This window comes from Scheffersomyces spartinae (genome assembly GCF_019049425.1).
Source record: "Scheffersomyces spartinae strain ARV_011 chromosome Unknown scaffold_1, whole genome shotgun sequence".
Taxonomy (NCBI): Eukaryota; Fungi; Ascomycota; class Pichiomycetes; order Serinales; family Debaryomycetaceae; genus Lizanozyma; species Lizanozyma spartinae.
Window position 1 is genome coordinate 416,006 of NW_025065048.1, and position 15,619 is coordinate 431,624.

Here is a 15,619-nt window from a genome sequence, read left to right on the forward strand (position 1 = left end):
CATCCATTCATGATTATGATTTTCTTCCCCATATTACTATCAAGTTAAATACCAATAACGTGCATGAACCAAAATTAAATTTTATTATAGCCATAAGCCATCTATGTAATATTACAACTGTATTAATAATTTACCATTACTTAATCAGTTGAGTGCTTTCGAGAGAACTTCTTCTTCATTTTACTGCTTATGTTTCGATTCCATACAACCCCACTCATTATGGATCTATGGAAGCCATAAACATCGTGAATTTCATTATCAAAATTGGAGTTAGCTAACAAAATTGATCTCTCTTCATCTGTCAATTCTGCATTAAGAGCAGACAGTTTCCTATCTTTCATTTTAGCACGCTGTTTAGATACAAAATCTCGGCAATGATTGATTTCATCTTGAGATATTGAACCAAATCCATATCCTCCAATTTTTTTGAAACATTTATCAACAACTTCATTAGGATCCAACAAACATTTGGGATAATTTTGTAAAAATTGAAATAATTCAATCTGCTCAGTTTCTACCCCCATTGTTGATGAAGAGCCTGTTCTTTGAAAATCGGGATCCTCTAAACACATTTTGCACACTGTCAAAGATACTCTAAAGACAGTCTTTGAACCTTCATACCATAAAATATCCCAAACTCTTAATGTAGTTTCAATTGGTAATATGCCAACAAAAAGAGACATGAACCATGAAGATGTAACAAGAGTAACCGGAGGTAGTCTTGTCAAAATTTTATCTTTCTCTAATATTTCCCCATCATATGTTCGTCCTAAAATTGACCAAAGTGATGGGATATACTCCTTTACAGTCAACATAAGAACTCCTTGATCAGTGTGAACACCCTCTAAATCTTTAGAGTGCACATTCGGAATAATTCTTTCTGTTAGAATCACAAGCATCCAAAATGCCCTTTCCTCGTCCATGAATAACAAAAGCATCCCTGCAAGGAAATTAAGAGACTGACAGTACCCAATCTGAGGCTGATAATAAGAGAAAGCAACTAAAACACGACGTAATGATTGAATCATTGGTGTCTCGCTTTCATTCTCAACATTAGTAAAGCTTGTGCTGGAAGTTTTACTCAGCTTAGTGACAACCATCTCGTTGAATAAAATATTATCAGGGAATGTTCTATTTAAATCCCTTTCTATCACTTCTGTATCCTTATTATTTAATCCTCTTGTATCTTCAATTATCTGGGCATAAATACCAGTATGCTTATTGAGTTTTTCATAACCACCAGCATAAAAAAACCACGCATTTCCTCTCCATTCAGGTGGGATTCCTCTTCTTATCATTTTCTTAACTTTATCAGACTTTGGAGGGAATCTTGTCGGTATTTGACCTGTGCGAACGCTTAGACCATTTGCTCTCATCAATAGCTCCCATTTCTTTTGCCGATTATTCAAATATTCAGAGTAATCTTTGAACCAGGAATCATATCGTTGCCGTGAAATGACATGCAAAGAAGTCTCTTTTTTGAATCCGTACATATCAAACTCAGAATTAAGAATATCTTGAACCTTTGAAATTGACATGGGGTAAGGCAACAGCATTCGCTTCATTTCACTTTCATAATCAGACGACTTGACAGATCCAGGAGGAATAATTGAAGAAGTGGAGATGGTTCTGTTTGTAGAGAAGGATTTGGATACTTTGTTTTGAACTGATAGTTCATCGGTTGTATCCCCCTCCTCCGTGTCTAAGGAATCAAGTATATTTGCATTCATTGGCGTTTCTGTTTCTTGGGCTTTCTTCGGAGAAAGTTCGATTATAGAGTCTGCACCATAAATATCAATTAGAGATACATTAGCAGAATAGGCGGAATTATTTCGTTGATGATTAACACACAGCTGTGACGACAGAGAAAGATCCGGATGAGTGAAACTTGGTGTGGGATAAAGTGATGCTTCTGATTTGTCAGGCGTAGTACTATCACTATTCGCAACACCACCAGCTATTGTAATTGATGGGGTACCGTGCAAAAGACCACCATTTGATTTGACGTTCATAGTTGCTACCTCTAATGGTATTGACACATTTGTGCAAATTTCTTTGGCACCTTTTTGATCTATTGAGTGTTGTAGTAACTGAAAATTGGCCCTACCGTTTTCTGTTTCATGTGTAGACGCACTAACATCGTTCGTCATTACTGTTCATAAATGTCTGAAATTCCGGATTGAGAACTGAACACACAACTCCTGATTCATTTAGGTGCAGTGTGTCACCTTACTTAGTCCAAGTCAGACGAATGAGTTAAGAATGAAGTGATTAAATCGAGACCTGCAATTACTAAGTTTAATCGTCCGTTAACTTCCTTGAGGCCGGCAACACCTCCGTAAATTTACTACCAGAATCTTTTCCTTCCTTTACTGGAGTAGAGTGTGCACCTAAGTAAATCAAACTTTGTAAATGCGTACTGGAGAGATTCTTACCAATTAGGGATCTAAGACAATATTAGTCTTAGGCTTGCGCTCAATATCGTCCTCAATTGATTGATCCCAACATAGTTAACACCAAAAAAAAAAAATCGATTTGTGTCATTTCTATTCAAATTATAAAATATAGGTAGCGCAGACATGCACTGTGGTGAGTGCAGAACACATAATACATTTACTCATTGACATAACCATAATTGATGCGATCTTGGCACTATCAATAAACCGTTAGCTCCTCATTCATTCCCTATCTATTAGCAAATGTTTAGGTGATAGAAAAGTAATATTATAGTAAAGGTGTACTTGATGTCTTGGAGGTATCGATCATCGGATGTGGATTTATATCCAGGGTGCCTTCCCCAGAATTTGACTGATGGTCTTTTCATACCCTACAACACAACTACAAATGTCGTATATTCCACATCTGCAATATTCCAATTATTATGTTATAGGGACGAGGTTCCTGTATTGCTTACAACATCGCAGATTGTTAGGAATAGCATGACTTCTTTAATCCCTGCAGTAGAAGATTCTTGGTTAGAATTCACTCAATCTGGTGATGGTTTATTTTCATACAGTGTGTTTCCCATTATTATCAGTATATCGCTGCTGTTGGTGGTAACATGGTTTTTAACCATCTTTGTTCTTACAGATTATACCATAAAGTCTTCTATCATCTTACGAGTTTCCACTTTATTGTCCTCGGTGTATTTTGCTGTCTTGTTGGGTAAATCAGCATCTTTCTTGCATGATCAACAGCGGAAGGGGTACCTCTTCGGATTGGCATTTTTAGACCGCGTGAATTCATCGTTGTCACTAAACCTATTGGACTTATTAGCAGTTTTAATGCTACAGATAAATCAAACCCAAGTCATAATGAGACTATTTCTGCGACAAGATGACAAGAGAACAATTTTTTATGTGGGTACTTTGTCCGCAATAGGATCTCAAACTGTGTGGGCAATAAGTAGATTAGCAAATTTCACTAGCGATGAAGAAACTGATATTTTGTACACATTGATATATTTGGTTCGTTTGGCACTATCAATATGTTATTCAGCATTAATTACAGTTTTCATATTGATGAAAATTCATTTAATTCTTGAGAATCGTCGAATATGGCTTTTATCCATCCTCACGCTAATAATTGTCTATTCACCAGTCGCATTCTTTGTTGCAGATGTAGCAAACGTCTGGGTTAATGAGCTTTCTGAAATTTTCTCCGTGGTGACTTATGTCACCTGTGTCGTTATACCTTGGGAATGGGTTAATCAGTATAACGTTATAATGAGAATTATAGAAAAAGAAGGGGTTCTAGGTAGAAGATTTTACGAGGATGAATTATACCAGGTAGACCGATTGCCGATGTTTGTTGAAGAGGATGATGACGATGATAATCACGAAGGGCATAACAATGATAATCACGAAGGGCATAACAATGATAACCAAAACAGTCATAGAAATCTTCGTAAAAGTTCAAAGTCAACTAATAATAACGACGCAAATTCAACAAACGATGATTCGAATACTGGTAATTTTGGTTTTAATGTACTCGACACTTTTCATAGTTCCAAGCGGAGATTCTTAGAACTCACAGATGCGATAATTGCTGCAGGTTTTGCCGTTCCACGGTCAGCAAGTATTGGAACACCTCGCCCGCACTCAGTCATACCAATGGATTATTTAAATCAGGAGCCAGAATTTCCGTTAGATGCTTTGGGAAGGGATCCCAATGTACCAAGGGAATCGTTGGAACATAGGTCTCCAACACCAGAAATCGCACCAGATAGCACTACCGGGCGTAGACATATTCAACATCCTCGGAGAGATGTTTTTGTTTATACAAGAAAAGAGGTCGTTCTCAATTTCTCCGATGAAGATTGAGCTTTAAAAGTTGTATAATTATTTATTCTTAATGTACTCAAATTTCAATATTTTTTTGATTCATCTCTACATAGTTAATATGTATGAACACAATATCTAGATGAGCTATCAACACCTCGGAACCGGGCAAGCGATAGATCTCATCACATATCAATCTATTACAACGAAATTGCCTCGTTCATCTGTTAATGTTGAGTTTACCTTTGAAATGTTGTAAAACTATTACAAATTCAATTGATCGACAATAAAAGTTCCAATACCTAAAGGTACAAAACTTTTGTATACTTTATTAAGTATGTGGTAATATTAGAGGAATTTTCCTAGCTTTTCTTCCGTAAAAGGCACAGCGAGTAGCACATATGTACTCCTATTGTGGGCGTTCGTTGACATTCTCTTGAATGTTATAATTTTTCGCAGCCTCTTTAATACTAAAAATTTCTATTCAAAAGGTTACAAACCTATATAAAAAACTTACTTCAATCCAAAGGCTTCTCTTTGAGACTTAAATTCAGGATTGAAGAACGGCTTTTCAGCCAAAACAGTTACTCTGGTACCGTGTCTGGTTTCTTTGCCTTCATGATCATACACCGACTTGTGCTGTGAGACTCTGTTATCCCAGATAGCAGAGGTGCCATAGTGGTTTGCTTGATATTGAGTCTAACTTGAATATCAGCACTCCTTTCATGAACGTCAAATAAGTATCTCAAAATTACGTCACTTTTAGTCGCACATGTTAAGTCTATGGAGAGTCCTTTTTTTTTTTGAGGAATACAAGAAGAATTCTTGTTATTAATTCAGTATGAATTTGGACGTGAATCTGGTTTATCTGCTATTTTCATCAGCAAAAATGTAAGTATTAAGGACTGTGGACAGACTTTGCGCTTTACAGTCATCGCAAGAGTATATTCGAAATAATGTTCAAACTGCATTTTAGTTTAGATTTTATACTTTAACTTTACATTTCTGAGCCTTGGAAAAGGATTTAGATATCATTACACCATGAAAGTTTGATTGATCACTCAGCGTATTAAAAAAGTCCTCAATATAATGATATAATAATGCCATTTCTTGATTCAAATTGATTCTTTATGCTAACTAAAGTAATAGCTATGTGAATACTATCTTTAGTACAATTGTTAACGTTTTTTTGCTTGTGTACTCATTTGACGAAAGGTTTGGGTGAATTGAAAAACTTATACAAATGTGGCATCAACCACACTTGATAAACCAGATCCATCTTCCTGTACAAGCACGGTTCACATACGAAAAGAGTAGCTGCGAAATCAATGGTGTCAATTGTGGGAATTTTCGGTCGTGAATATCCCAGAGGGATTTTGCAGCCATAAAAGATCGAGATGAGACAGCCACTGCATTATTACGAGGAATCATGCAGAAATTGAACATGGATTCAAAAGCAGGGATAAAACTAATGATTTCAAAGACCATATACCAATAGTGCAACAATATTCTTGGACCGTTTTTTCTATAAAGGGGTTGATGATTCTTCAATTAAATTAGATGTTACTCTAGCATTCAATTTGAAATATCACCAAACAAACCAATAGTTTTCGTTTGAAATGACTATTGAAAATCGAGATTCCAGCTAAACAGACAATAAAAAGCTTATCTATCTCTCAAAGAGTGATAACGCCATTGGCACTGTGTCACTTGAGGATTCCGATGTTGAGCTTTACATCGACATAACTTCGAACTTGACAGGTGAAAAAGTTAGATACAGAGAAGAAAATTTTACCTTTCAACCGCTTCTTTTGGGATTGTTACAGAAAGCACCCCAAAGAGCAAAAGGCTTTGGCTAAGTTGGATTTCTTCTTGCTTTGTTCAATGTTGGGATATTTTATTAAAAAGTTGAATCAGTCTAATGTGTTCATGGCTTATGTTAATGGTATGAAAAAGTATTATGAAATAAACAGCAACCAATACAACTACATGCTTGTCTTGTTTACGGTTGGTTATATTATTGATCAAAGTCCACCTAACTTGATTTTACATCAAATCTCTGCGAAATTTCATCTAGGTGGTTTAAAGATAATTTGGTAAGTTCTTACTCTTTTAATGATTACAGTCGGAAAAGACAAAATTCAAGGTTTTTATGCTCTTACAATTTTTCTAGGTCTGCTTGAATTTGGTTACTTCTCAGGTTTAGACTATTTGGTCGGTTTTTTTTAATTCCGCAGAAGAATTGAGCAAGAGATTTTCATATTTTTCAGGAAATGCATCAGATTTGATCTCGGGTCCATTACAGCCGTGCTAAAAAGGTTTGGTGAAAGCTCCTTTGCTCCATTTAGATGTATGTTTGTTTTCGATGCTGTTACTATAGGTATATACACAATTTTTACAGCCCCTAAAACACCATCTACTTCTGAAGCTTGGTATTCTACAAAAGAAGATAAGCTGGTTCCTTTAGAAAGAAGAAGGCGCATTGGGGCTCAGTTAAACACAAGACAAAAGTATGAATGGGCCAAAATAAGTCGTTTTCGGTACTTGGCATATATATGTCTTTCCTATGTTGTTCTTGTGTTATAATAACACATATTCTGCCTTAAATCAGCCTGCCTTCACTACATGGATGAAATATGATTTGAAGCTATCGTCTCATGCTTATAACACTTGGCCATCAATTTTTTGACTGCAGTCAGTATTACTCTAACTTTGCACTTTTCGTATATTCACGATTTCTTTAGAGGAAAGAAGAACTTTTTTTTGTGCTCTTGTACTTTGTATGGCTTATACTTGGTTGTTCATTTTTGTCAGCTTGGCATATTTCCCGATGGCACCATTGGCCTTCATACTTATTTGGCGTTTCAACATTCTGGGGTCAACCACAAATTTACTTTTAGTTCAATAGACTTCTATATCATGACGATATGAAAAGAAACTTTGTCGTTGCGTGTACCAACACCGTAGCCTATGTCTCAGGTCCACGAGTTCTCATATTGCTTTGAACTTCAACAAATGCACCAAGATATTTTGTTGGCTTCACACACACAGCTTCTTTGTTTGCCTTAGGCATGTTCATAAAAGCCATTGCCCAATACTTCACTCATAGAGACGCTAAAACTAAATTGCTTACTTTACTAGCCGATGTAGAGAAGGAAATTCAGAGCAACAATGAAAAATGTTGGTGTCACAAATATATTTGTATTACTTGTGGATTAACAATCCACGAAAGTTCTCTCATTCATAAATAACTGCACAATATTTACATACTTTTCTCATGAAAGTCATTGAAGTCTGTATTCTTGGGTAGATTTCAATGATTATCATTCAAGTGCAAGCAGTTTAACGGAGTTAAAGTGTTCAAAAATGGAACCCAAATCCGGAGTTAAAAATTACCTAGCAACGGAACAAGTTGCTTCTTTTTATTACCCACTTCGATGCCACAAACCTGACTCACCAACTCCGCTGCCCTATGAGTAACTTTTGACTCATCGATACTTCATCATCGTCTAAGAAATTCTGGGCATAGCACAAACCCCAAGTTTAGAGTTTTGTGCTCCATATGTAAATTATCACCACTTCAAATACAGGATAAGATAGTGAAGTATATATACTGGATCTTAACGCGTTAATAAGATTTTTATGCCAGGTTAGTACAGCACCATTCTTTAGGACATGTCAAAGCATATAGTGGCAGCCCTCCAAATTGGGGCATCACCCAAAGGTACGCAGTTCACAGTTGACAAGATTTTGAGTTATGAAGATCAAGTGAGAGCTCTCAACGTCGAATTAGTAGTGTTGCCTGAGGCTACACTCGGAGGTTATCCTAAGGGCTCTACTTTCGGCACTTACATGGGATATCGCACAGATAGTGGGAGAAAGGAGTTTGCTGAGTATTACAAGAATGCAATTACAATTCCTGGGCCTGAAGTATCACAACTAGAAGGGTTCAGCAGCCGTACTGGAGCATTTGTTGTATGTGGGGTAATTGAACGTGACAATTCAACGTTATATTGTACCATGGTATACATAGACCCTGTCAGTGGGTATGTGGGTAAGCATCGGAAACTTATGCCAACTGCTGCTGAAAGATTGGTTTGGGGACAAGGTGACGGATCAACTCTTTACGTTGCTAGTTCTGAAAAATTGGGTAACATTGGAGGGGCTATTTGCTGGGAGAACTTTATGCCCTTGCTTCGAGCATCATTTTATGCCAAGAACTTGAACATTTGGGTTGCTCCCACTGTTGACGAACGTGAGATATGGAGATCTTTGATGAAGACAATTGGATTTGAAGGTCGTCAATTTGTTGTTTCTGCAGTTCCCTTCTTGGGAACTCCTGAAGAAGTTGGCTTGAACGTTCCAACGTGGGATAAGGAAAGAAACTGTATCAATGGTGGTTCTGTGATTGTCAACCCGTATGGAGATATTATCGCTGGCCCTTTAATTGGAGAGGAAGGAATTCTTCACGCTGAAATAGACTTGGATATAATTCCTGAATCACGGTATGACTTTGATGTTTCTGGACATTACGCTAGAAGCGACGTTTTTCAACTAACGGTTGACGAGTCTCCCAGATCCAATGTGGAATTTAAAACTAGGTAATCATACATTTTGTACTTATACTCAATCTATGTAGTTAATGTGAGAAGATTGTGGTCCTTTACATATAATGTTAAATGATTCAATTGGACAGGAGGATATGTTGGTTCGAAACTTTGGATCTTTGAAAACATCATAGAAAGTCTAGCAATCACATAACTTGCCTCAGTAAGAGCAAACTGTTGACCCAAACAAATACGAGGGCCACCATTAAATGGCAAATAGTTCCAACCAAGATTGCGAACATCTGATTCAAACCATCTTTCTGGGATAAATTCTTCAGCATTCTTACCATATACTGCAGGATTTCTGTGCATTGAATACACATTATAGAAAACGTTTTGACCTTTTCTCACAAGGATGGGAGATTTCCCATCCTTGCCACCTCCTCTAGGCAAAGTAGTATTCTTATTAGCCACTCTGAAATTTTGAGGGACAGATGGATATAATCTTAAAGCCTCATTTACAACTGCACGAAGATATTCACATCTTTTCAAACTTTCAAAGGTAACTCCTTTTATATTCATGTCCTCAGAATCTTCTGAGCCAAAATTCAGAGTTATTTCTTCTCTCAATTTATTCCAAATTACTGGATTTCTGGCTAACTCATAGAAGGCGAAACTCAACAAACCGGCTGTTGTGTCCCTTCCAGCTAACAAAATATTCAAACTTTGATCACGAAGCACTTGTGGATCACGAGAACATTTAGCTAACTCATAGAGGAAAACGTAATGCGTTTCACTCCTCTTCTCCAATTCTTCGGATGTCATATCTAAGACTTGATTAACGTAGAAATCAGTGAATTTGTGGACAACCTTATTATTGTCTTTAAATTTCTTACCATTGAGGAGGAAGTAAAACTTATCGAACATAACCCTTTTACTGATATATACTTGAGCGTAACTGAATGCTTGAGCAAATTCTTGATTACCAACACCAGATGAGTTTTGAGGTGACATTCCAATCAGCTCATCCATAAGAGAGTCACAACTTTCTCCAAATAAAAATTCAGTTGCAGTATCAATAGTGAATCTGAAGAGTAATTCTTGAATATCAAAAGGCTGCTTTCCATTTTTCATTATATGCTTCTTCAAAGTTTGAATATGTGGTTCCAACATTTGTACATGCCCTACTTGCTCTCTAGCAAATTGAGGACGCAACAATTGGCGTGAATGCTTCCAGCCTTGTCCGTCAAGACTGAATATACCAGATCCCAACAAAGGCATCACCTTCTCAAAACGTCCCAATTCAAATTCATTGAATTGTGTTGCCAAAATTGCCTTAACGTTCTCCGGATCACGAGTAGAAATTGAGTATCTACCTGCCACCAAAAGTTTAATGGTGTCCTTCCCAAGTGTTTCGTATTGGTCAGTAACGTATTTCAATAAAGTACCTTCTCTTCTCATCCGAAGGAGATCATGAACCACTTTAAATCCAAAAAACCAGTCCCCTGAATGATAAGGTTCCAGAGTCTTAAGTTTCCATTGTAGAAAGTGATATTGGATGGTGTTAACTAGCCAGTAAAGTGCTACGAATGCCACCAAATAAAGCCACATGTTACTATCAAAGTCTATGATTTACCAATTCATTAATTAGTAACCTAAGACAACATCAGTACTTATATATTTATTAAATGAAGGCCGATACTCCGAGACATGCGTCCCGAAATTCCTATTGTTTAGTGAGGAGAAGTGTGAAAACGTATGCAACTCCAGGACTATTTTCTTGATTGAAATCTACAACAAAGCGGAGTTTAGAGACCCCTCGAGATTAGCTTGCCAAGTAAGACTACAACACCTACTTAGTTGGCAGGTATGGGTAACAATTGAGAGGGAAACGGAGATAAGCCACCCCGCCAAAGGTACAATTTGCACTCTACTTTCTCTTTCTTAAAAAGGTACTGTCCGAGCCGACCCCTCAATTTACTTCACATGAAAACCCAAATCACATGTATAATAACATGTGAGAAAAAAACGATTCATGTTAGACAGCGAAAAATGAAAAAGTTAAGTCAAAGCGTCAACACCTTTCAAAAGAGTTACTCTGACTGATAGTTATAGGAATTAATTGAGACACTCATGATGCACTTTCTTCTATCGAGGGAAGATATTACTTTGTGCTGTTAATACCTTTCCAAGTAAATTTGGCTTTATCCCACACCTAAGGGTGCAGCATAGAATGTTTAGATAGAATGTTTAGATAGAATGGGCAGCATAGAATTATATAAGCTGTTCATGAACAACTTTTCGATTTACGAGAAAACTAGTTTGCTGGCCAATCGAGTAATTTAAACTTCCCAATGGGGTAGTAAATTTGTTGCTACCAAATTGAGAAAATAAAGTCAAAAACTCAAAATCACGAAACTTTCTAAAATTCTTGATAACTTTTTCTATAGAGAAGATCTCGGTGTATCTCCCCGGACGCTTGAACGCGCCAACGAGACATTCCACAGGTATAGGGGGGTAGACTGCTTTATTTGCGAATATTACGTACACGAGGAGGAATTTCAAGTTGAGAGACTGTAAATCACACAAAGAGAAGTCCAGGGTCTAGCTAGTTTTCCCAAAAAACTTATTCGAAATCAGGATCCTGAGATTACAAAAAGGAGGTGATGCCTGATAGAAGTAATTTTGATCAAACGTTATTGATTGTCTATATAACTTCAAGATATAAATCTTGAAAATAAGATGTGCGCCTACCATAGGGCACAGACTATGCGTAGAATATTTTTGGCTTTCACAACCCTAACCACAACTTTGTATGGACCTCCAGGGTCAATCACTATGAACATTAGTACTGTAAAAAGCAGCATCGGATACTAAGAAACCGAAAACAAAGAATGAAAAGATTTCCAGAATGACACTTACGTGTGTCACCAAAACTGAAATGAAATCTATTGTACTGTATTAACAAACTGAAAGATGCCAATTGTGTTCGTTACATATTGAAGACCAGTCAATATATTTGACACCATCAGGATTTAAACTCCAAACCACTTGTATTGTCTCCCAAGCCTTCTCCACATTATTGACTTGACATGAAGAAATTAAAGTTTTGAAAGTCTTAGTAATTTTAAACCTGTCATAAGCAGTTGTTGCGATAATACCACATGCAATAAGTGGCAAAACCATGACAACAATCATCTTGGATTCTACCAAATCATCAATCATGTTCAATGTCTCCCAGAGCAATTTCTGAACACAATTGGCCAGTGGTGCCAACTCCTTAATATAAATGTAGCAATAAATTCTGCAAACATTACGGTACAACTCAAACAGCATAAAATGCAATTGCTTTTCTGTTTTGTCGTCCTCCACTAAAAACCCATGTATAGTTTGTAAATTATCAACTTTCATAATTAAAGTCTGGAATAGGGATTCCTTTAATGTTACGAGACCTTCACGTCCCGCCTTATATTGCAGGTTATGGAATTCTTCACAGAAACCAAAAGACTCTGCCTTATTAAGTAAATGGTCAACATCTTCTTTAACTAAATGAATCTTTACTTTACAGTTCATGATTTCACCCAATAATTCATAAACATTCTGGTTAATTCCCTGCAAAGGATTGACACCAAATACTTTGTAATCAACATGGTCAAACACTTCACGGTATTTTGATATTGGATAAAGGGTACCCTTAAGAAGAGCATCACTCAGAGTTAAATCATGATATTGAAAATAGGAACATAAGAAGACCGCATCATTTGACCAGTTTAAATCCTGGCATAGTTTATAGAAACCCCCATATGCATCAACAAGGTCTTTAGTTAACAACAAATTTTCCCACCAAAGCTTGCTGTCGCCAGCACAGATATACATACCAGTCGTTGCAGAATAATAACATAGAACAATAAAGTATTCGTATTTGGTTAAAAACTGCATCCTATTAAGATATGTGGTCCGCAAAATCTGGAGTGACGTTTGCCGGAATTGCTCAACTTCTGGTTGATTAATGGAACCCCTTAAGAAAACACCTCCCCACGCAGCCAAGAGGTTGGCAATAGCTTCATCTTTCATGGAAAGTTTGAGAAAGGTTTCGATGAAGTAGTTTGATTCGTCGCCACTAACGGCAACCACACGAGTAACCTTATATTTGAAAAAATCCAAAAACCGAATACCCTTCTCTCCAAGGAAAGGGTGAGGATTGCAGGCAGCATACGAGGGAATACTTGACCTAATGCGAAATAAGTCATCCAAAGCTGATTCAGTCACCGTTGGTTTGGTAATCTTCAATGCACTAGATGGACCTGATGTAATTGGTGTGTTGAGAGACTCAGCAGTAAAAGGTAAAGTTTGATGGGATTGACCAAATGCATTCGAAAGCTTTGGCCTGAACCCTAACGTACCCTCTGAGTGGGAATGCCTGTGATAAGTAAGTGGACCTCCACGAGTGAGTGAATGATTGCCTGAGGAATCAGCAATATAAGGAGAGATAGGTGGCAATTCTATCCTTGTGTCATTATTACTTGGTGGACTTTCACTTGTTGGAGTTGCGAATTCTTCAAAGGTTGGGGTTGTTAAATTGGAGCGAGTAGTCATTTTATTTGAGTTACCTGGCATGGGCTCATTTGAGTATGTGAAAGCAGGTCTAGGGATACTTTGTAACGTTGGTTCATGATTTATATTTGAGGTATCTACCACAATTGCAGGGCCAGAAGATCCACGATTGGCTCTTGGTTGCTGACTTGATCGAGTATTTTTTTTTCCAGAGGACTTATCATGGTCTGGCCAAACGCAGTTATCATTTCTAGTTTTGCATGCTCCACAAACAGGGTGAACTTCGTCACATCTTTTCTTTCTCTTACGACAACAAAGACAACCGTCTCTTGATCTGAACTTACCCCCAACAAAGCTTTGGCTCTTAATTCGTTTTTGCTGGAACCCGTTTTTAGGAGTCAGCAGTGTAGTAACGCCACCAGGAATGACCAGTTCTAAACCTTGGGAGCCTGATTTTCGTTCAACCTTCTTCAAAGATGTGGCATCCAATAAGGAAAACATCTTGCCTTTGACCAATCCCAGATTGAGACAGAAAAGGTAGTAATGCTGATAATCAGATTTTCACCTAGCAACAGAGATGCCAATGATATTAGTAGCACACAATCTGTAGATCTTGATATCCAATGACAAAAGTAAAACAAAAAATACTAAATCACGATTTATATAATAATTCAATGTAATCACAGCAGCTTGATCTGAATAAGAAGAAGCAATGAGAATGGAAAGAAAATAGATAAATAATGATTGCTTCTATTTTCGTCGAGTCGATCTTTGCAGATTTGAGAATCTACTCCTTTCATTTATGAATGTCTTGAGACCAGGAGTTACCCTACCTCTGCAGTGCCAATGGTTGAGCCGCCAGAAGCTGACGCAGTCCGTTGTATTGATGATGGTATAGGTTTGCAGGGTCACAGATGGAACTAGCAGACGTGACACAGTAAGCTGTATACCGCTAAAGCGTGTTATCTTTCTGATGAAGGGTTGCAGGCGTAAGTTACGGCCCCACCTTTGTAGTGGTTTGTTATCAATCAAGGCTATCGAGCCTTATGATTTCTTTTGTTTTGTAGCTCTATTAGTTCAATTTAATGATTCCTCCTTTAATTGTCCTGCAGATTCGATTCTAAAATCATGGCTTCGTAATCTGCCGTGTTGAAGCTAATTACGCACTTCCTAACGTGCATACATGCAGAAAGTGTTTTCTTCGTTCAGGGGCTTCAAGGACAATACAAAGGATTGTGAATTTTGGAAGGGTGGTTTGGTCATGCACCATGGCTTCTTCAACATTGGGCTCATAAGGCAAACATTTTAAAGGAGTGCACCTCTACACAGAGTTTGCTTGTTGTTGCTAAGTGAAGTTGAGATTCCCCATGTGATCAAATGGATTTCGCCACTTGAAGTAAAGATATTATCTTACGAATCAAGCTACCTCCGCGTCGAGTTGCGTCTGCATGACATTACATTTTGCTCTATTTTCAGTCTTGCAGATGAGTACTCTCAAGTAAATGCTTGCATGCCATACTAGGAAAACCATCAGTAAGAACGATCGATTTGTTCACCCTTAAGCACATAATCTTTTATTGTAAGGCGTATAGCTACACAAGTCTGATGGAATTGGCAATCAAACAACAACCAGTTAATTTTTTTCTGGCAAGTATGTTCTAAAAGTAAAGAGAATAAGTGTTGTTATTGGTTTTAAACGAGCCCAAAAGGACCAAAGGTTACGTTTATCTTTGAATTGTATTCAATACATGCAAATGTAAGTCAAAATGTGGTGCAGTGCAGTTATATTGAACCTTAAAGTCAAAGGCAAACAATTACTGATATATTGTACAAGAACAAATCCGTCTTCAGAAGTGTAAAGACTGCATCATATAGGCGTACATATCTATGGTTCATAATTATACGCAATAAGCTGATTGATTAGCATTTAATTTTGAAGGAGAAATTAGTTCGGTATTTGGTAATAACAATAACTGGAGCCCCATTATGCATCTCCCATTTTATAATAGAATTATGCCAATGCTAGCTTAATACGGTTCGCATTTGAATTATTTTAGTGCACGTAACAAAGAAAACCAATGAATTTCAGTAGAATCTCGCTTCCTTTAATCTCGTTAAACTTTACCGTATCTGTATGAATATACATTACGATAGATTTTTGCCTTTATTAGCCGATCAATGGCTATAAGGTAATGCTGGTAAAGATAGGTATAGTTTGGAAAGGCTTTTTTGGACCTT

General features: G+C 37.2%; 3 protein-coding genes across 3 annotated transcripts; 1 reads left to right on the forward strand and 2 right to left on the reverse strand.

Annotated features, from left to right (window-relative positions):
- Positions 1 to 140: 140 nt before the first annotated feature.
- Positions 141 to 2,012, reverse strand: KQ657_000171 (Rab GTPase-activating protein; the record flags this gene model as incomplete). The annotated part of the gene is made up of 1 exon (XM_043191027.1): positions 141 to 2,012. The coding sequence occupies one exon, from the start codon at positions 2,010 to 2,012 to the stop codon at positions 141 to 143; it is 1,872 nt and encodes a 623-aa protein (XP_043051704.1).
- Positions 2,013 to 7,955: 5,943 nt separating this feature from the next.
- On the forward strand, positions 7,956 to 8,885 carry NIT1 (carbon-nitrogen hydrolase family protein; the record flags this gene model as incomplete). The annotated part of the gene is made up of 1 exon (XM_043191028.1): positions 7,956 to 8,885. The coding sequence occupies one exon, from the start codon at positions 7,956 to 7,958 to the stop codon at positions 8,883 to 8,885; it is 930 nt and encodes a 309-aa protein (XP_043051705.1).
- Positions 8,886 to 8,911: 26 nt separating this feature from the next.
- KQ657_000173 (uncharacterized protein) lies at positions 8,912 to 13,882 on the reverse strand (the record flags this gene model as incomplete). Its single annotated transcript, XM_043191029.1, has 4 exons — positions 8,912 to 10,395; positions 11,206 to 11,352; positions 11,582 to 11,594; positions 11,798 to 13,882. The coding sequence occupies 4 exons, from the start codon at positions 13,880 to 13,882 to the stop codon at positions 8,912 to 8,914; spliced, it is 3,729 nt and encodes a 1,242-aa protein (XP_043051706.1).
- Positions 13,883 to 15,619: the final 1,737 nt, after the last annotated feature.